The 21,881-nt window shown below is 42.7% G+C and overlaps 1 protein-coding gene across 4 annotated transcripts in view; it reads left to right on the forward strand.

The window, feature by feature from the left end:
- LOC138964888 (mRNA-decapping enzyme 1B-like) overlaps nucleotides 1-21,881 on the forward strand; it is a 173,514-nt gene that overhangs the window by 51,554 nt on the left and 100,079 nt on the right. The window contains exon 1 of one of the 4 annotated variants that reach the window (XM_070336958.1): nucleotides 657-1,996. The exons of 2 other annotated variants lie outside the window; for them this stretch is intronic. Coding sequence is in view for 1 of the 2 variants with exons in the window: in XM_070336957.1 (XP_070193058.1) it covers nucleotides 6,267-6,337 (71 nt within the window). In the remaining variant the exon portion in view is untranslated. Of the gene's footprint in view, nucleotides 1-656; nucleotides 1,997-6,194; nucleotides 6,338-21,881 lie in introns of those variants that run through there. One more of the 4 variants, XM_070336957.1, reaches the window with a different exon arrangement.

Here is a 21,881-nt window from a genome sequence, read left to right on the forward strand (position 1 = left end):
CGCCTACTATGGACCAGTAAAGAGGCCTTCACGAATCACTGTAAAAAGCCCCCTATACTTCAAAATAACATGATACAACTTAGTGTGCAAGTCAGACTCATTCAAATATGCTTTAGATTTAGCTGTTTCGGGTTGATGAGAGCATTATTTGAAGCACACCAGGAAACTGAAGAAGCTTATCAAAAACAGAGTGAAAATAAGTGAAATTATCAACTTCCACACAAAAAAGACTATTTGTTAATATATTTTGGAAATCTCGAGGGCTAGTTATAGGTTATTTTCAGCAAGCTTCTTAATGAATTAATTAAACTTGCCTTTATTTTTTATTTTCTTCAATTTGTTGAAGGTGGTCCATATTAGGGGACTCACACATACTTTGAGGTTTTGCTATTATTTTTTGTTTGCAGTAGAAACTCGGGGTACACACTGTTAAAATGTAAAACATACTGTCTTAGCTGTCCTATATAGCCATTTTTGTGTTATGAAAGCTTTGGCTGAGGACAGAAACGAGTCCGTTTTAGGCGGCAAATTTAGAGTGAACGCTGCCAAAAATGAAAAAAAGCGAAAAAGCCTAACGGTTTTGAGGTTTGTGTTTCTGCAACTGTTTTGACATGTGCAACTTATCCAGAGAGGGTGAATAAAGCAAATTGTTTTGAGCGCCGTTAGTTTGTCAGAACAGGAGGTGGTCCATATTAGGAGCCGGTCCATATTAGGAGCCCTTCCCCTTAAACTCGTGCGGCTTTGCTCTGTACTACGCCTCGGTGCTATCCCTCCACTTTGCTCCCTATTTTTCATCTCTCGCGGGCTGTGAGTTAGTGTATGAATATGTAGCCAGCCTCTAAAACACACAGCACACTCACTGAACGAGAAAGAGACTAATACCCTCTCACAAACGCTGTAACAGTTCTAGAAAAAAAACCACCCGATAGTTGGAGAGAGAGGAAAGACTTAGAAAGTTAGAAAGAAAATAACAAAGACAAATAGAGAGAGAACAGACTTTAAATGCTGAAATAAGAGAAACATAGAGAAAAAGAGAGAGAGGAAAGACTTTAAATGCTGAAACAGTCATAAGAAATAACAGAAATATATGAGAAGGGAATTTAATGCTAAAACCGTTGAAAAGAAAATAATAGAAAACAAATAAAGAGAGAACATACTTTTAATGCTGAAGTCATAGAAAATAACAGAAACATAAAGAAAGAGAAAGAGAGGGGAAAGACTGTAATGCTGAAACAGTTGTAGAAAATAACAGAAAGAGAGAGAAAGAGAGAGAAAAAAGTCTTTAATGCTGTAACTGTCATAGGAAATCACAGAAAAGAGAGAGAGAGAGAGAGAGAGAGAGAGAGAGAGAGAGAGAGAGAGAGAGAGAGAGAGAGAGAGAGAGAGAGAGAGAGAGAGAGAGAGAGAGAGAGAGAGAGCAATGACTTTAATGCTAAAACCGCTAGAAAGGAAATAACAGGCACAAATAGAGAGAGAGGGCAGACGTTTAATGCTGAAACTGTTATAGAAAATAACAGAAAGAGAGAGAAAGAGAGAGAGAGAGACGAAAGACTCGGACTTTAAATGCTGTATCAGTCATAGGGAATAACAGGAAATAGGGAGAGAACGGAATTTAATGCTAAAACCGTTAGAACGGAAATACCAGACAAATAGAGAGAGGGAGAGAAAGGACTTTAATTCGAAAATTGTTAGAAAGGAAATAACCAAGACAAAAAGAGAGGGAATAGACAGAGAGAAACAGACGGAAACTCTTTGATTAACGGTGGGCAAAGTGAGCATGGTGGTAGTTGTGGAAGAGTCGTACCCGAGGAAGCCCTCAGCCTGTTCCCCAACAGGTGATTGTGCCGGGGTCGTAAGGGGAACCACTGGCTGAGAGGAGGAAGCCCTCAGCCTGTTCCCCAACAGGTGATTGTGCCGGGGTCGCAGCGGGGAACCACAGGCTGAGAGGAGGATACCCTCCAGACTTCGCCAGATGTGGAACCGTGGAGTGAGACAGGTAAGAACGTCACAGCGGTACTGGGGTATCTGCCAGCTATCACAAGGATATCAAAGACCTGCATCCCCCCTCCCCCCTCCCCCAATACCCCCTCCGTCCCTCATCTTTATGTTTGTGTTGTGCTTTTTGTGTGTGTGTGTGTGAATGGTTCTCGCTGTTCGACGTCAATTAATTCGATCAGTTTTTCTTGTCTACCTTTTTTTTTTAGTTTAAAAAACAACTATGTGTTGTTTTTTAATGGGAATGTCTGCGTCTCCGGCGACTGTAGCGGGGGTGGGGTGTGTGTCCGGGGAAAGTGCCCTTTTTATCGCTTTTCTCTTGCTTTGTTTTGTTTTTGGTGCTGTTGTTGAAAAAGAAAAGGACCAAAAAAAAAGACGTTTTTCATGAACAGTCAACGTGGACTGGATGAAAAGTAGTATTATCCGTGCGCTTTCTGGAAACGGTCGCCTGGAAAACTAGTTTTTCTGCGACCGGATAGCAGTTTAATGTGGCGTGCACGTATTGGACCTCCGAGCTTTGCAAAACGTAGCCCTGAGAAATTCACAGACCGTGAGCCCACAGTAAGTCTCCGGATCATGTCTAGGTGTGTATACATTTGAATGTGTTTCGGACAGTCGCGCACGAGGTACGCTTTGGAAAAAATCCAAAACAGTTTTCCTTCGCCAATTTCTTTGAGACTAATTGTTATTTCTCCAAGCATACACCCGAAGGGAGAAAAGAGCGCTGTTTCTTTGTTTCCACCGACTGCTTTTAATCTGTTTTGTCCTCCTGCTATCTCATCCTCTTCAACGCAACGGTGTCCCGCCACGCTCCAACAACACGAAGAAAAGAAGATGATCCCCTTCAGTTCAGCAGCACTTCTGTGTGTCCTAATCTTTCCTCTTCTGGCCTCTCACTTCTTTGAGCCCATTGTTGTCTTTAACGCGCGCTCACAGATTTCCTTCGACTGTTTTGATCCCTGTCTCAAGTTCCGTCCAGATTGCGATACCCGGAAAAGGAAGCCCCCTTGAAGCTGCGCAGCGATACCCGGGCCGTCTGCTTTTGAGACCAGGCGTATGCGTTTCACAGATGGAAATTGCACGAGCCCAGGTAAACACACGGGCTCTGTCTATAGGAGTGCGCCAGGTACACGTGTAAGTGCATGTAGGTACGCACATAAAGGTGCATTTTTGTCCGTAAGCACAAGCAGCGGTTGACATTATAAGTTCAGAAATCGGGGTACGGGTATTCTTCTTGTCGTTCGCTGTTAGATCGTCAGTCCGGACTGGAGGGCGAAACGTGCTGTCCTCTCCAAGTCCTCTCTGGGGCCGTATAGCTTCTTTTGTAGCGCTGTCTCCTTCGGGTACGGGTATACAACAGGAGAGTATTTTATCGTGTAATGCAAACCGCCATATGCTTGGTTTCAACAGGTCTTTATCTGTGCAAGGTAATCTTGCACGTACGGTTCGTACACGTGAAGGTACAAGGAGGCAAATGCAGGTGTTGGAGCGATTGCACTAGGTACATGTATTTTGTAAAAAAAATTGTTCTTGTTTTCGCCTTTGCCTGTATTGGGTTTTGCTTTTTCATGTACCTCTTTGGAATGTTGAAGTAAATTGTGCCTTGTGTCTTGCCTTGCCTTGTCGATTATAACCACAACATGCACAAATGACCGTTGATCGTTTTCTTTCCGGTATTTTCAAAATGAAATCGGTAAAATTCAGAAAATGTCTGGTTCACACGAACAGTGGGTATTAGGCTCGTACCACAACGGCGTCTTGCACAAACTGAAAGAAATTGGTAAACGAACTTGTCTTGGCATTTGATAATACGTTTTAAACGGCCGAATAGATTTTTTCCCCTGGCACTTTTGTGTCCGTATCGTATGTTGTTAGTGACACTTTTGTTGCCGTGTAAACCGTCTGGTCAGCCACGACCGTTACGTATGTCCAGTTGTTTTTGTTTTCTTTGTGCATGGGGTATAAACATCCTTCTACTTGCTTGTTAAAAGCCTGGGTGCTCTATGTGCACAAGTGGATATTTTTTCTTTCAGATGCATTTCATAAGAGCCATTAATTTCATAAGAGCCTTTAGTGGCTTTTTAAGAACTAAATTCATTCACAAATTTCAGCTCATTACAGCAAGCAGTACCCCCCCGCGGGTTAGGGGGAAGAATTTACCCGATGCTCCTCAGCATGTCGTAAGAGGCGACTAACGGATTCTGTTTCTCTTTTTACCCTTGTTAAGTGTTTCTTGTATAGAATATAGTCAATGTTTGTAAAGATTTTAGTCAAGCAGTATGTAAGAAATGTTAAGTCCTTTGTACTGGAAACTTCCATTCTCCCCGTAAGGTCATACATTGTACTACGTTGCAAGCCCCTGGAGCAAATTTTTGATTAGTGCTTTTGTGAACAAGAAACAATTGACAATTCCCATCTCCCCCCTTTCCCCATCGCGATATAACCTTCGTGGTTGAAAATGACGTTAAACACCAAATAAAGAAAGTAAAGAAAGAGCAGCAAGCAGTCAGGGTGTTGACTTTGGGTATAATGCCAAGTGGAGGGATGGTTTCTTCCCGTGTAAAAACAGCCTGGCCACATCTGAGATGGTGAGACGAACTGTGTTCACAAGAAAGACTGTGCCTTTAAACATTCTTGTTTTCATCATTTCGCTTCTTTGTTGGACGTAAAACTGACGCAGAAGCGTTTAAAAGCGAAATCGATAGTTCCAACAAGAGCAAGTAGACACGGATAGGAACGTAAGGGAGAACGAAAAATCAATAACCTACCTTTCTATGCCATATTCTCATTTAAAAACAAAGTTGAAATGTGATCGGAAAGACCTTTGTTTTTGCAAGTGTTTTGGGCATTTGTTCCCATTTACCTGAAAAGTCAGCGAGAAAAATGGCTATTCAAAAAAAGAGGAAGAAAAAAAGAATAAAGAGAAGACGGAAGAGAGAATAAATCTCTTTCAGACACAAACTGGCGAACGTCAAATATATTCACCCCAGACTGGAAAACGCTTAGTGAATTTCGAAACTGAGACAATTCCCTTGCACAAAAACAAAGCAAACAAAAAAAGAAGAAGCGTAACGAGTGAATTGTTATTGTCTATAACTACTTGAGCAGACTATAGAGGGGGCCGGAAAGCACAAACACCGGCACCCTTTTTGCACTATCACCGCTCGCAAAATTCTACCTCCTGTGTCAGCAAAACTACCTGTGAAGTACGACCACTTGCGGACACAAAGCGGACAAAAGCAGGTAATGGGACACGGGAGACAAAGAAAAAAAGTTCGCTGCGAGCACGTTCAAGACCTTGGCACAAAAACTCTGACACTTTCTCACTGACAACAGTGGCCACCTGCACAAAGCGGACAAGTGCAAGACTAAAAGGACGCTGCAGTCGCTGAGAGCGAGTTTAGAGTCGTTTCACACACGGACACCGACACTGTCCTTCAACAGCGACCACCTGCACAAAGCGGACAAGGGGAAGACTAGAAGGACACTGCAGTCGCTGCGATCGAGTTTAGATTCGTTTCACACACGGACACTGTCTGACTGTCAACAGCGGCCACCTGCACAAAGCGAACAAGAACAAGTCCTATAGGACATGGCAGCTAGTCGAGGGTGGACACAATACAGCAAGGAGTCGTTGTAAACTTACTCGCGCTGTCTCGACTCTCAGGTGGGAGAAGTGCCAGCACACTGCAGAGGGTCAAACGGCCGTTACAGGCAGGTTAAGGTCACACACTCTCAGATTGTCCGTACCCACAATTAGGCACGTTCTGCGATCCCCTCACCACTAATAAAATTTATAGTCTAGCCGCTTTATCGTCGCGGCCCCACTGAATCCGTCGAACCCTCGCAGCAAAGTGTCTGTACGGTTTAGCTAGCAAGTCGGCAGTAGCATCCTGGGCTGAGAACTCTCTGTATTTCACTTCTGGCTCTTACGACTCTCTATAGTTGTGCGTCTGGTTCTGGCTCTCTCACTTTCTGTGGCTCTACCTGTATCAACACTTTTGTTCAGTTTTACCTCTCAACTCTCTGTTTCTGCCACTCTCTCTCTTTCTCTTATATTAGTTTCGTGGTGGGTTTTTAGTTTTACCTGTGTAGAGCCATACGCCTCTTGTGTTGCATTGGCACAATGGGGAGACTGAACTTGGTTGGTGAGGCATGCACTGACGTCGTTCGTTCTCAGTTTGTTTAGACTTGTGTCAGAGCGTGTGTTGTGTATCTAGTCATGTGTGTATGTGTTTCTGTGCGAGTTTGTAGTTATTGCGGTATGTGTGATGCGGTGCGGCGGCAGTGGTAGTGGCTGTGGTGGTGGCAGCTCTTTTGCAACATGTTACCTGTTTGGCTTGTGAGTGTGTTTTTTTTTTTAAGGTCAGAGTTTGTCTTGGTGTCTGCCTGTTAACTTTGTCTTTTCTGGCTCTCTTTCTCTCTCTCACACGTACGAAGGCACAAATATTTACCACTGCTCGCACTCACCTTTTTGTTTTATTTTTCATCATTTTATTTTTCATTGTGACAGATTTTTGAGCCTGACACGCAGACGGAAAGACCATTTCGACAGACACAAGTACCCTTTAATTGCGATTGAGATCATGTGATTAAGAAATGTGTATCGATATGCACAGCATTGTTTTGTAAACTTGCTATGAGAAGGAAGATTGTCGCTTTAAGTACTAAAAAGTTCTGTCCGATTTCACAATAACGAAAATTTCATCACTATGAAATCTGGCAACTCTGTTTTAATGTTGAATATAACGAAGAACCATTGTCAAGTGATTACATTCTCATATAACGAGTGTGAACAGATTTTATCCCGAGTATTAAAACACGCATCAAGACTAAAATAACTGTCTTTGCTAGACCCGTTAGTACGAGGAAAAAGTTTACAATTCTGTATGGATTATTCTTTTGACTTGTCGTCGGATTGACTGCAGGCCGATAGAGACGCAGGGGAAATAAAATATTTGCCAGGCATTCACACAACACTGCATTGTTTCCGTGCCCCCAGCGCGCATGCAGACGCTGTACGCGTATCGATGGATAGTTATCGATGAACGCTGGAGTTTGCGATGTGTGTCGGGGGAAAAAGTCCACTCGGTGTTATTCTGTACTGATAGTCACTCAGTGCTGAAGATTTTTATTTTTTTATTTTTATTTTTTTTATCTGTTCGCCTCTTCTCCTTCCTCCCGCCCCTCCAACTTCCATACCCCCTCTCCTCCCCGCCCACGGTTGTTGTACCGTACTTGTACTTTGTGTGAAGGGTGAGGCTGGTCGGGGGTGGTGGATAGACGGGAGCGAAAGGGTGTTCTGTATATAGAGCGACTAACGCAGTTATCGACAGAAATGGAGATACTCGAAGTAGACACAGTTCAGGTACGTTTCCATAATGAGTTGAGACTTACTTACTTACTGCCTTTCACGCCCGCAGTGGGGCACTGCGGTTATGAAATTAAAGCCCCTCCCGTTTTTGGAACCGCAGGAGCTTTCTAGTTTGCTGTTAGGTAGATTTTTGGTTCCTCTTTCCTGTCATGCTCTCTTTTTCTTCATGAATTCTTTTCTTTTTTCTGCCTTCTTGCTCATTCACCTGTATTTTTTCCAAAAATCTCTTCTCTTGCCGCTTGTCTCGCGATTCATGTATAGTTTAATCTGTTAGTGTTCTGATGTAAGTCCAGCAGTAGATAGGTTAAGCCTATTTTAACATACTGGAAACTGGTAATCTTCCAGTAGGTATTAATTTAGTTTTACTAAAGCCTGCTGGGACACAAGTAATGGGTTAGTGCATTTGTAAACAGGAATCGCTTGACAAGTGGCCCCCTTCATTCCCCCCCTTCCTCGTCCTGATATGTCTCTGCGTAGTCGGCTGGACGTTAAGCAACAAATAAACAAACAAACAAACTGCCTTTCACGCCTGGTGGCGTGTAGGGCAGCGAATGAGTTGAGAGTTGTAGGGTATTTGGACGGTTCGTTGACTCACAAACGGTAGACCTGCACAGGTTTACAGTATACGAGAACCGACAAAGCAGAAGGGAAGTGATGTAACGCGCCAGACTTCAAACCATGCGTAGTATCTGTGTTGACGTGACCTCCGTGACACGTTCGCCCCGTTCGTCTGTCACAGTCACCTTCCAAACCCGGAGCAATCCGACTGACATCACTTTACTGCAAACAGGGTTACGCAGTACAGTATTTGTGTTATTGAACTAAGTTCCCCTTTTTGTCACAGCCATGTTCCCAAAGTGTAGCAATCCGACTGACATAACTTTCAAGAAGACAGGGTTACACAGTATTTTTGTTGACGTAACATCTGTGACACAATACAGTTACCTGCCACAGTCATCTTCCCAAAGTGTAGCAATCCGACTGACATCACTTTAAAGCAGTCAACTTCCCCAACTGCACTGGAACTGTCTGGCTGGGGTAGTGTTTAGAGGGACAGTGACTGACTGCTTCATGATTCAAGACTATCGGGCAGTGTTAACACAGTATTTGTGTTGACTTACGTCGTATTGCCTGCCCGTCGTTCGGCGATGCCGTCACTTCTCTGTAGCAGTTTCTGGCCACTGTCAGCATGCAGTTTATGCTTTGGCCAAGGACTACTACTAAGGACTTTAGTAGTAGTCCTTGGCTTTGGCAGAATGGAGGAGAAAAGTGAAGAGACTAGACACGAAGTAAATTGTTAACTCGTCGCTCGAGCCTGTCGCTCCGACAAACGAGGTACAAAATGCGAGCACGCACAGGTATTTGGCGCTCATTGCCTATTAGTGGACCAGTAGGTTAATTCTTGTCCATCATTCTTGTCCAGAAAGTCTTTTTCCTTTGACATGAAGCCAAGTTTCATTTGTCTTTTCACCCCCCGCGGGTTAGGGGGAAGAATTTACCCGATGCTCCTCAGCATGTCGTAAGAGGCGACTAACGGATTCTGTTTCTCCTTTTACCCTTGTTAAGTGTTTCTTGTATAGAATAAAGTCAATGTTTGTAAAGATTTTAGTCAAGCAGTATGTAAGAAATGTTAAGTCCTTTGTACTGGAAACTTGCATTCTCCCAGTAAGGTCATATATTGTGCTGCGTTGCGGGCCCCTGGTGCGATTCTTTGATTGGTGCTTTTGTGAACAAGAAACAATTAACAAGTGGCTCTATCCCATCCCCCCCCCCTTTCCCCGTCGCGATATAACCTTGAACGGTTGAAAACGACGTTAAACACCAAATAAAGAGAGAAAGAATTTGTCTTTTCTGTTCTTTTTGTGTTTTTATACATGTGTGTGTGTGTGTGTGTGTGTGTGTGTGTGTGTGTGTGTGTGTGTGTGTGTGTGTGTGTGTGTGTGTGTGTGTGTGTGTGAACTAAATTTGTTATCCAGCTTCATTGTTTTTGTGATATTTTTTCCAGTCAGAGCTTTTTAGACTAACGAAGTAGCCCTGCTCTTCTGCAACCCAAGTAACGACTCTGATTGAGCATTACATCGTAATAAAAACATCGGCCACCGGCCTCTTTCAAATAGACTGACGCAGGTAGTCATTGTAATTATACAAACTTGACGGGAGCGGTCCGGGGCTGGTCAGTCGGCAATGGCCATTAACGTGGTATTGACTCTCCTTCGATGACCCGTAATTTGGTAATACAGAGGTTGCGGGAAAAACGGCCGAAAAGCTGGTACGGAATTACGAAAAAGACGTCGTTTATGTCCTCTCAGACTACTGTTTTAACGCCTGTTCCAGTTGCCACAGAACTGTGCCCAAGGGGACGGACTCTTGTCGGGAAACGGCACGTTACACCGGCAGTCAGAGAGGAGAAAAACGTTATTTCTGTCCCGTTTCCGTTCTGAGTATTCGGTCGTCCTCTCCGCAAACACTCTAATAACAAGGTTACGTCCGAGTTTTTACTTTTCTCTCGTGCATATTACCTTCATTGTTGATATTTGTCCTGTTTCCGTACGGAGCATTCGATCGTCCTCTCCGCAAACACTCTAATAACACCGTTACGTCCGAGATTTTACTTTTCTCTCGTGCATGCTATTAGCTTCATTGTTGATATTGATCAGAAATTGTTCTGGCAGAGACATCCCGCACAACATGTCCCAGACTGGCGTGGTCCCCATTGAGCCTTCGTAATGTATCGTTTGCTTTAATCGCTCGGATGCTGTGGCTGGTGAACAGTCGGATGTTTGTATGATTTCTGTTTGGTTTATTTTGTGTATCGGCGGGATGGTGTGCCCCTGGGTTCTTTTATCAGCGGCGGGATGGTGTGCCCCTGGGTTCTTTTATCAGCGGCGGGAGAGAGGTACATTTCACGTCCTCCTCATGCTCTTCCCTTGTCGCGTCCTCTTCATTTTCTACGACTTTTTCTCCTCTACCTCCCCTCTCTGAGTCTGCATTCCCTTCCCCATAACTTCATCATCATCATCATCATCATCATCATCATCATCATAGTCGTCGTCGTCATCAACTATTATCATCATCAGCAGCAGCATCATCTGCATCTTCGTCGTCACCATCATCGTCGTCATCGGCACCATCATCGTTGTCATCATCATCATCGTTGTCTTTGTCGCTGCTACCACCGCCATCGCGATGAAAAAGGCATTATCATAATAATAAAAATCGTCATGTTCCACTTTTGATTACGGTAAGAATGAAGGGCAAGATTTCATTCCATCTAGTGATTTGTTCTTGTCATAGTCCAAGTCATTGTCTAATTTCCCAGCAAAGACCACTCTGTTGACAACCTTTTCTCCATCTTCATGGTAGTTTTGGATAGGCAGTATCCACATCTCTCAAACGTACCCAACCACTGTGTACTTTCAACGTGAAATCCTATGTTGTGTCTTAATCGTACTTCCCGTGCTCCAGTCTATATCAAGATCTAACTTCTGGCTTTTCTTCAATCTTTAGCTAACTTGCCCGATTAAGGCAGGTAGACCTGCATCTCACTATCTTCTGATATACACCCCCTCTAACAGATCGCCCGATCTTACTCGTGTCCCATTCCAAGAACTTTACCTTTTAGGGTTTCTTTTCAATCTTGAGGTAACTTGCCCGATTAAGGCAGGTAGCCCTGCATCGCGTCATCTAATGATATATACTCCCATGAAAGAGTTCATCTGTTTTTACCTGTGACTGATTCCAAGAACTTTCCCTTTTTACCTTGTCTCTTCAAGACAAGGCATGTGGACCTGTATCTCACCATCTGATTTTCTAGACCCCCAACTAAAGAGTTCGCTCGATCTTACCTGTGTCTCATTCCAAGAACTTTACCTTTTTTAGTGTTTCTCTTCGATCTCGAGCTAACTTGCCCGAAGACCTGCATCGCGTCATTTAACTATCTACACCATATCTAAAGAGTTCGCTCGATCTTACCTGTCTCATTCCAAGAACTTTACCATTTAGCGTTTCTCTTCAATCTCGAGCTAACTTGCCCGATTAGGGCAGGTAGATCTACATCTCACCATCTACTGATCTACACCCCCACTAAAGAGTTCGCCCGATCTTACCTGTGTCTTTACCTTTGAGTGTTTCTCTTCAATCTTGAGTTACCTTTCCCGATTAGGGCGGGTAGACATGTCTCTCACCATCTAACGATCTACAACCCCACTAAAGAGTTCGAACTACCTTCTCATGCCTTCACTCTCTCGATGCGTCTTGCGATAGTGAAACCCCGGCAGACATAGTAAGTACGCAGGTGTTTGGGTGCTCGTCATTTTTACGACAGTCTCATTTGTGCAGCCTCAGTCTTGAGGAAACTTGCCCGATTAGCAAAGGATATCTTTATCTTGCTATCTAATGATCTACACCCCCCTCTAAAGTGTTAGCCCAATCTTATTCTCATGACTGCTTTAGTCCAATCTTATCCTCATAACTGATTTAGTCTAATCTTATCCTCATAACTGATTTAGTCCAATCTTATCCTCATAACTGATTTAGTCCAATCTTATCCTCATTACTGCTTTAGTCCAATCTTATCCTCATAACTGATTTAGTCCAATCTTATCCTCATTACTGATTTAGTCCAATCTTATCCTCATAACTGATTTAGTCCAATCTTATCCTCATAACTGATTTAGTCCAATCTTATCCTCATAACTGATTTAGTCCAATCTTATCCTCATTACTGCTTTAGTCCAATCTTATCCTCATTACTGCTTTAGTCCAATCTTATCCTCATAACTGCTTTCGTGAGCGTTGTTCTTCAGAAAGAGAAACCCCATCAGGTATCTATAGTGTTCAGGTGTGGTTGTCCTCAGTTTTACCTATCTCTCTATCTAATGATCTACACCTCCACTAAAGCGTTAGCCCAATGTTATCCCCATAACTGCTTTCTTGAGCTGTTGTTCTTCCGATAGTGAAAACCCGCACAGTATTCAGGTGTGGTTGTGCTTAGTTTTACCTATCTTTCTATCTCATGATCTACACCCCCACTAAAGCGTCAGCCCAATTTTCTCCTCATAACTGCTTTCTTTCAAGAGCGTTGTTCTTCCGATAGTGAAAACCGCGACAGGTATCTATAGTATACAGGTGTGGTTGTGGGTAAGTTTTTACGACCGCCTGATTTGTGGCAGTGAGGCTGTTGGGGATTGGTATCGGAAGCTCCTCTTACTGTTTACCTGGTGCCAGACACTTCTCGCGCAGATTGGCGTATAGTAGTGGCCCGGGGTCTGTAGCTAGTCAGTATAATGAACCTGCCAAAGTTGGATGACCTCTGTGGAGTAGTGAGTAGAGGGCGAAAGTGGTTAACCTCTTTTGACTGGCTTACCTGCTCGCACAGACATACCCGTCTTGCTCGTTGTTTTCATTGATGTTGCCTATCACGTCATCGAAACGCCGAAACTTATTTCAAATCGCAGATGAGCGAAAAGACTTTTCGATGCATATTAGGGTCCGCAGTTTACAACAAAAATACTTCCTCCCTACCCCAGCTTCTACCGGCACGGTTGGTCAGTGGTAAGGCGTCCGCCCCGTGATCGGGAGGTCGTGGGTTCGAACCCCGGCCGGGTCATACCTAAGACTTTAAAATTGGCAATCTAGTGGCTGCTCTGCCTGGCGTCTGGCATTATGGGGTTAGTGCTAGGACTGGTTGGTCCGGTGTCAGAATAATGTGACTGGGTGAGACATGAAGCCTGTGCTGCGACTTCTGTCTTGTGTGTGGCGCACGTTATATGTCAAAGCAGCACCGCCCTGATATGGCCCTTCGTGGTCGGCTGGGCGTTAAGCAAACAAACAAACAAACAAACAAACCCCAGCTTCTCTGCCTCTCCCTCCCTCTCTACCCCGCCCCCGCCCCCACCCCCACCCCCACCCTCACCCCTCAACCTCTTAATTTGAGAAACAGAACGACAACACGAACAATATATGATAAGGTTTCTCATTATTTATCTGTGGTGAATGATAATACATGGACTGGGTGGCCGAGTGGTAACGCACTTGCGCTCGGAAGCTAGAGGTTGCGAGTTCGACCCTGGGTCAGGGCGTTAGCAATTTTCTCCCCCCTTTCCTAACCTAGGTGGTGGGTTCAAGTGCTAGTCTTTCGGATGAGACGAAAAACCGAGGTCCCTTCGTGTACACTACATTGGGGTGTGCACGTTAAAGATCCCACGATTGACAAAAGGGTCTTTCCTGGCAAAATTGTATAGGCATAGATAAAAAATGTCCACCAAAATACCCGTGTGACTTGGAATAATAGGCCGTGAAAAGTAGGATATGCGCCGAAATGGCTGCGATCTGCTGGTCGATGTGAATGCGTGATGTATTGTGTTAAAAAAAAAAATTCCATCTCACACGGCATAAATAGATCCCTGCGCCTTGAGTCCGAGTCTGGGGATACGCGCGCGATATAAGACTTCATATAATAATACACAATGGCATTACAAACAATGCAGGCGGACCTTCACAAATGTATTTGTCATTAACGACATGTGTGAAGCGAAATAATTCACGGATTTGCGCACAAATAGACGATTTCACACAAACACGCTATCTCATAACCTTCCAGGCGAGTGAACATACACAGTATTATTTCATTCCAAGCGAACCCTACAGGGGTGTAGCGGGAAAAAGTAGTAAAATGTGGCTAGACTACGTAATTATTGATGATATGATATGAACGAACAATCAGGCCGTCAAGGGCTGTATGTGTGTGTGTGTGTGTGTGTGTGTGTGTGTGTGTGTGTATGTGTGTGTGTGTGTGTGTGTGTGTGTGTGTCTCTGTCTCTGTCTGTCTGTCTGTCTCTCTCTCTGTCTCTCTCTCTCTCTCTCTCACTCTCTCTCTCTCTCACACGCTCTCTCTCTCTCTCTCTCTCTCTCTCTCTCTCTCTCTTTCTGTTTGTCTGTCTCCCGCCCAGCCTCCCTCCCCCCTCTCTCTCTCTCTCTCTCTCTCTCTCTCTCTCTCTCTCTCTCTCTCTATATATATATATATATATATATATATATATATATATATATATATGTGTTGATGAGTTCCTGATGGCCGGCTGTTGCTGTTTCATCCTGTTTTTGAGTGGTTGCGGGCAGCAGGTGTTACATGTGTTTGTCATGCAAATCCAGATAGTTGATTGTGGCAGGGATGGGTCTCCGACACAACACGGTGTTGTCCTTCGCGCCCCTCTCTCTGCTTCAGTCTGGTGACCTGCGAGTCGCACGAGCATCCTGTACTCACTGCATGACAGTAACTTTGGTGACAAGACGAGCGGGCATGTCTGATCATACTCATTTGTGGGTGTATAATGCTGACTGACCAACAGATTCTATCTCGTGTTTCTTCTTCTTCTGTCTTTCTCTGTGTGTCTGTCTGTCTCTCTCTCTCTCTCTGTCTCTGTCTCTCTCTCTCTCTCTCTCTCTCTCTCTCTCTCTCTGTCTCTCTCTCTCTCTGTCTCTCTCTCTCTGTCTCTGTCTCTCTCGCTCTCTCTCTCTCTCGCTCTCTCTCTCGCTCTCTCTCTCTCTCTCTCTCAGTCTCCCTTTCTCCCTTCCCTCTCTCTTTCTCTGTCTCCCTTTCTCCCCCTCCCCCTCATACAAATAAAGCATGATAAGCTATGGCAATATACCGCCGTCAGAGCATTTGTGGACCTCTCGGGTTGAGAGAGAGAGAGAGAGAGAGAGAGAGAGAGAGAGAGAGAGAGAGAGAATGTGTGTGTGTGTGTTTGAGAGAGAGAGAGAGAGAGAGAGAGACAGGCAGGCAGGCAGGCAGGCAGGCAGGCAGGCAGGCAGGCAGGCAGGCAGGCAGACAGACAGACAGACAGATTGAGCGACGCGTGAGAGATAAAGAAACATAGAGAAAAAGAGAGAGAGACAGAGGGATAGAGAGACAGGGAAAGGGAGAGAGAGAAAGAGGGAGAGAGAAAGAGAGAGACAGAGGGAAGAGAGACAGGGAAAGGGAGAGAGAAAGAGAGAGAGGGACAGAAAGTACAGGGAGGCAGACAGAGAAAAAGAGAGAGAGACAGAGAGAGAGAGAGAGAGAGAGAGAGAGAGAGAGAGAGAGAGAGAGAGAGATCGTTGTTGACATAGTTGATTCAACCTGGTCAGGAAGTTTTAAAGTAAACTTTTAGTGCAGCAACACTCCTGTTACATTTTTGACCTCAGAAAATCAATCGAATCATGTCATGTGACATGCATCAGCTGTATTCATTCACAGAGCGCTCGTGCGACAATCCTCACAATCGTCTTTTGTATTGTAACGTGTAACACAACATCTGGGGGAAGAGCAAACATATGTTCACAGACATGCATAATTTGCACCGAAAATGTCGCATCTTTGACATATAGAGTGTAATGCTTGTACGAGCAGCTTCAGTAAGTGTCGTAACCTTGTTTCGTGTATGTCGTTTGTTACGGCGTTTTTTTGTTGAATGAGTGTTATTTTCTTGCCTGTATCTGACGGGTGCTGGTACCTGACCAGTTGGTAAAGCTGACAGTGGACTTTTGTTCCTCGATTCGCGGGTTCGAATCCAGGCAGGGACGGACACGGGTCAACTTTTGTGCAGAGACGGTATACATGTCCCACTCTCGTGTCACCACTGTGGCACGTAAAAGACCTCGGTCATTGTGCCAGAAGTACAGGTGGCTGATAACACCTAAACACGCACACACCTAGGTAGTGCCACTCTTGTTTTGTGCAAGCTGTTCACTGGGAGGAAGCGACCGACATTTTCCATCAGTTGGATTATAAAGTAATGAAAATAAAAATGAAAATAAAATTGTTTCTGCGACTACGAATCGCTATTTAAATTGTCTTCGCTTTCTGACGTCGTCTCTTGTAGACACAGACAGGCCTTACACTCCCAGAAAAAAGGACGAACAGAAAGATAAAACAAGTCGCGTAAGGCGAAATTACTACATTTAGTCAAGATGTGGAACTCACAGAATGAAACTGAACGTAGATTCTGAACATTGTTTGGAAATACTGATTTAACTATATCTTTGAACACGAAAATATTCTCTGTTGTACAAGACTATGTTATGTTAACTAATCGCTTCGGCTGATATTATATTAACTGTGCAATTGATGTAGCCAGGCATTCTCTCTCTCTCTCTCTCTCTCTCTCTCTCTCTCTCTCTCTCTCTCTCTCTCTCCTCTCCCTCTCCCTCTCTCTCTCTCTCTCTCTCTCTCTCTCTCTCTCTCTCTCTCTCTCTCTCCCTGTCTCTCTCTTTACCCTATTTGTATAAAATATAATTAAAGATTATCAAGATAAGTGTTGAAGCTATCACTTGTTCGCCATGTTTTGCTATCTGAATGTGTATTGATTATAAGTTCAAGAACGTGTCCATAAGCAATCTGCTTGTTAACGTTCTCAATGTTGTTATTGTTTGAAACGTGTGTATGAGAATTTGAATAAACACGCTTAAACCAAACTGAACGTAGTCCGCCGCTAGTGCAAAAGGCAGTGAAAGTGACGAGCCTGTTTGGCGCGGTGGCGGTTGCGCTGTGCTTCATAGCACGCTTTACTCTAGGCAGGTTTCATGGTATTAGGCCATTTTGATAGTCTCAGATTTGCTTAGTCTTTTAAATCCATATCTGTGAGAATCTGCTGTATTTGTTGTATTAACATGCAAACTAGTTGTTGTTTAAATACTTTTTTGAAAATAAAAGTTGACATTTTTGATAATGTGTTTATTTATGTGCGTGTGAATGGTGGCGATCGTCAAAATACGGACGGATGAATTTACTTTTGCCACAGCATCACTAAACAAAGAACTAAATTCCAACACACACATGCACAAGTATCAATGCTGTGGTGGTTGAGAGTGCCAGAACACATTGAAATGATTGTTTTTCAACAACAATCGATATCCATAACTCAAATTCTAACTTATACTAGCTCCGCAAAAAAAATGTATGGGGATTCGGATCTGTCCGTCCGCATAGCGATATCAAGAGCATCGAAACTAATTGTGATTGCACAGGACAAAAACACAAGTTTACCTAATTTTGTATACTGTAAATACAAGTTTGTGCACCCTTGAAGTGAGTTATAATGTTGCCGAGGTCAATTTGCCCTTGATCGACGCACGGTGACCCGAGTTTCAAAGTTGCGATCCAGTCCGTCTAAACAATGTAACGATCGCCACATTTTTCTTTTCATTCAAAAACTAACCGTTTGGGGAGGAAGTGACCTCACGTTGTTTTACGTTGACGCTCGCGCTCGACAGAAAAAGACCGCAACAGTTTTTCAGTTAAAAAAATCGCAAAGTAATTACATTTTCTGAGGTTTTCTAGTGTCCGTCTAGTAACAATCGCCACTCTAGCGATCGCCACTGAGTGTTGAAGTCACATTTAGCTCCATTTTCGACTGTTTTAAGAAACTATTTTGACGCTCAATCGTCACGTTTCAGTGTCGAAACACGTACTGTGCATTTGCAATCAGCCGGTGTGTCCAAACTGAAATGCGAGTGATGCCTCGATTTGTGGCGATCGCTCACGTGGTTGACGGACAGAAATACCTTCTTAGGGGGTAGGGGAACAGTTACTCCTCCATACAATAATGGTGTTTACAAATGATTGCAAACTTGTCTCTTTATAAACTGTTCAGACATGTCTTCTCTTCAATAATTTTCAGTTTTGCTCGGTTTGTTAATCAGGAGCACCCTGCAGTAAATGTTTCATCTGTGACAATGCTCGAAATGTTGACGTAATTCCAATGCCCATATCCTTCTCTTGTTACCTCATCTAGCCAAAACCATTGAAGATAGAAAGACATTTATTGAACAAACTAGATGCACAACACCAGTCTTAACACGTTTTGGTCTTACATGTATATGAAAATATTGATGGCCATGGAATGGTTTGAAAAAAAAGACGGTTTTTTCCTTCAAAACGGTCTAGGTCTGCCGGAAGTCGTATTTTTTCAAACCATTCATTTGAGAATCAATATTTTGATATACATACAAGAACAAAACTTGTTAATAATGATGTGGGGCATATTTTTTGTTCAATAAATGTCTTTCTATCTTCAACGGTTTTGGCTATATGAGCTATATGCATGCATAGGATGACCGTATTGCTTTTTTTGCGTTTTCAGGGTATGCCGCTTTGCGCCTGGTTTTTAGATATAAATAAGGACCAGGACTATAAAAAAAATTACTGTTTTTAGTTGTAACAAACTCACTTTGTTGGAAAAACATGTCCTTTGAATTGTGTGCCAACATTTATTTTGTAGAATTTGAGTGTGTAAATAGTAAATTGCTGAACACAATACTGTGAAACCTGCCTCTACCTCTCTTCGTTTTAAGTTTCTGAGCGTGTTTTTAATCCAAACATATCATATCTATATGTTTTTGGAATCAGGAACCGACAAGGAATAAGATGAAATTGTTTTTAAATCGATTTCGAAAATTTAATTTTGATTATAATTTTTATATTTTTAATTTTCAGAGCTTGTTTTTAATCCAAATATAACATATTTATATGTTTTTGGAATCAGAACATGATAAAGAATAAGATGAACGTAAATTTGGATCGTTTTATAAAAAAATAATTTTAATTACAATTTTCAGATTTTTAATGACCAAAGTCATTAATTAATTTTTAAGCCACCAAGCTGAAATGCAATACCGAAGTCCGGCCTTCGTCGAAGATTGCTTGGCCAAAATTTCAATCAATTTGATTGAAAAATGAGGGTGTGACAGTGCCGCCTCAACTTTTACAAAAAGCCGGATATGACGTCATCAAAGACATTTATCGAAAAAATGAAAAAAAGTCCGGGGATGTCATACCCAGGAACTCTCATGTCAAATTTCATAAAGATCGGTCCAGTAGTTTACTCTCAATCGCTCTACACACGCACACACACACACATACACCACACCCTCGTCTCGATTCCCCCCTCTACGTTAAAACATTTAGTCAAAACTTGACTAAATGTAAAAAAGAAGACAGGGAAAACCTTACAACTCTCGTTTTCAATTTTGACGAAAATGTTCACCCTTGCGTACAAGAGAAAGACGAGAGAACAGAAGAAAATATGGAACCCTAAAAAAGTCTTCTTTTTGTGTGTGTGTGTGTGTGTGTGTTATTTTTTCCTCCCTGTATTCTTCAGCTTTTCAACGAAATGTTCCACCGTTATGCACTAGAGAAAGACAAACAGACCGAAGGAGGAGAAGAAAGGGAGCCCTCTGAGGTCTTGGTTTTTTGTGTGTTTTTTGCGAGCGAAAAGTGTTCCACCCTTGTGTACAAAGAAAGACAAACAGTCAGACAGAAGGAGAAGAAGACAGGGAACCCTCGCAAATCTTGCTTTCTTTTCTTCTTTTTTTTCCGAAGGAAAATGTTCCGTCGTTGTGTGTACTGTAGCTTAATCGACACACTACAGATACTGTTTTGTTTTGAAGATAAAGGCATGTGCTTGGTGCCAGCATTTCATTGGGGCGACACTGGAACCAGCATTTAACTGGGGCGACACTGGAACCAGCATTTCACTGGGGCGACGCTGGAACCTTCTTTTAAAGACCTTAACAAATCCGAGAAATTCGCAAAAACAAATAGACTGCCAACGTTTCCAAATTCAGATTAAAACAAGTCGCGTGAGGCGAAAATACAACATTTTGTCAAGTAGCTGTCGAACTCACAGAATGAAACTGAACGCAATGCAACGCAGCAAGACCGTATACTCGTAGCATCGTCAGTCCACCGCTCATGGCAAAGGCAGTGAAATTGACAAGAAGAGCGGGGTAGTAGTTGCGCTGAGAAGGATAGCACGCTTTTCTGTACCTCTCTTCGTTTTAACTTTCTGAGCGTGTTTTCAATCCAAACATATCATATCTATATGTTTTTGGAATCAGGAACCGACAAGGAATAAGATGAAAGTGTTTTTAAATTCATTTCGAAAATTTAATTTTGATCATAATTTTTATATTTTTAATTTTCAGAGCTTGTTTTTAATCCAAATATAACATATTTATATGTTTTTGGAATCAGAAAATGATGGAGAATAAGATGAATGTAAATTTGGATCGTTTTATAAAAAAATTTTTTTTTTTACAATTTTCAGATTTTTAATGACCAAAGTCATTAATTAATTTTTAAGCCACCAAGCTGAAATGCAATACCGAAGTCCGGGCTTTGTCGGAGATTACTTGACCAAAATTTCAACCAATTTGGTTGAAAAATGAGAGCGTGACAGTGCCGCCTCAACTTTCACGAAAAGCCGGATATGACGTCATCAAAGACATTTATCAAAAAAAATGAAAAAAACGTCTGAGGATATCATACCCAGGAACTCTCATGTCAAATTTCATAAAGATCGGTCCAGTAGTTTAGTCTGAATCGCTCTACACACACACACACAGACAGACAGACACACACACATACACCACGACCCTCGTCTCGATTCCCCCCTCTATGTTAAAACATTTAGTCAAAACTTGACTAAATGTAAAAACAAGAAACATTATGCTATAGGAACGTTTAATTATGACAAAACAAAATGTTACAGTCATTGATCTTCGACACAGCGGTCTTTTAAGTTTTGTTTTGTCATAATCAAACGATCCCGGCATAACATACCTTTCTTGTTTTTTGCGAGAATTTTGGGTCGTAAAAGGGAGGGAGTCCAAAATTAGAGGTGAATCAGCCGACGTCATAAACAGTAAATCTGGAAAACTATGGTCTTACAAAAAGGGAGAGGGCGTGGTCTTAAAACGGGGTCCCACTGTATATCTCTCCGTTCGGCTTTGTTGTGCAGAACGTTGAGATCACATTTGCTTTGAAACAGGAGTGGTGTTGAAAGAAGCGGCACAACACACGGAACAGTTTTGGAGGATACTGTTTCCAGTTATTCTCGCGTTGCTTGCAAACACACAGCAGATCCTCTGAAAATGAGGTATTAACTTGATAATGGTTTTACTGTGACGTAAAGAGCTGACGTCAGCTGGAATCCTGTGTTGCTAGTCTAGCTTGGAAAACTGCCTGCCTTAGTGACTGGTTACCGACCACTATCAGACGACCACATTTGTGAATAACACCAAAGAACTGGAGTAATTGGTATAATGGTTGATTGATTTTTGGAAGAAATTTAACTGATGACTGCTCAGTAACGTGCACTGCCGCCATGTTGGTAGTCTAGCTTGGAAAACTGCCTACCGTAATGACTGGTTACCTTCTACTAACGGACGACCTCATTTGTGATTTAACATCAAAGATCGAACTGTATAGCAGCAATGGGGTATATTGGTTGATTGATTGATTTTGGAAAAAATGTATCTGATGACTGCATAGTAACGTGCATTGTCGCCATGTTATTAGTCTAGCTTGGAAAACTGCCTGCTTAAGTGACTGGTCACCTACCTTAAACGGACGTCCTCATTTGAGAATACCATCAAAGATCTGTATTGCAGCAATGGGTATATTGGTTGATTGATTTTTGAAGAAATGTATCTGCATATTAACTGTGTGTTTTGATCTTGAGCTAGGTGTATG

The sequence above is a fragment of the Littorina saxatilis genome, linkage group LG4, assembly GCF_037325665.1.
Source record: "Littorina saxatilis isolate snail1 linkage group LG4, US_GU_Lsax_2.0, whole genome shotgun sequence".
Lineage (NCBI taxonomy): Eukaryota > Metazoa > Mollusca > Gastropoda > Littorinimorpha > Littorinidae > Littorina > Littorina saxatilis.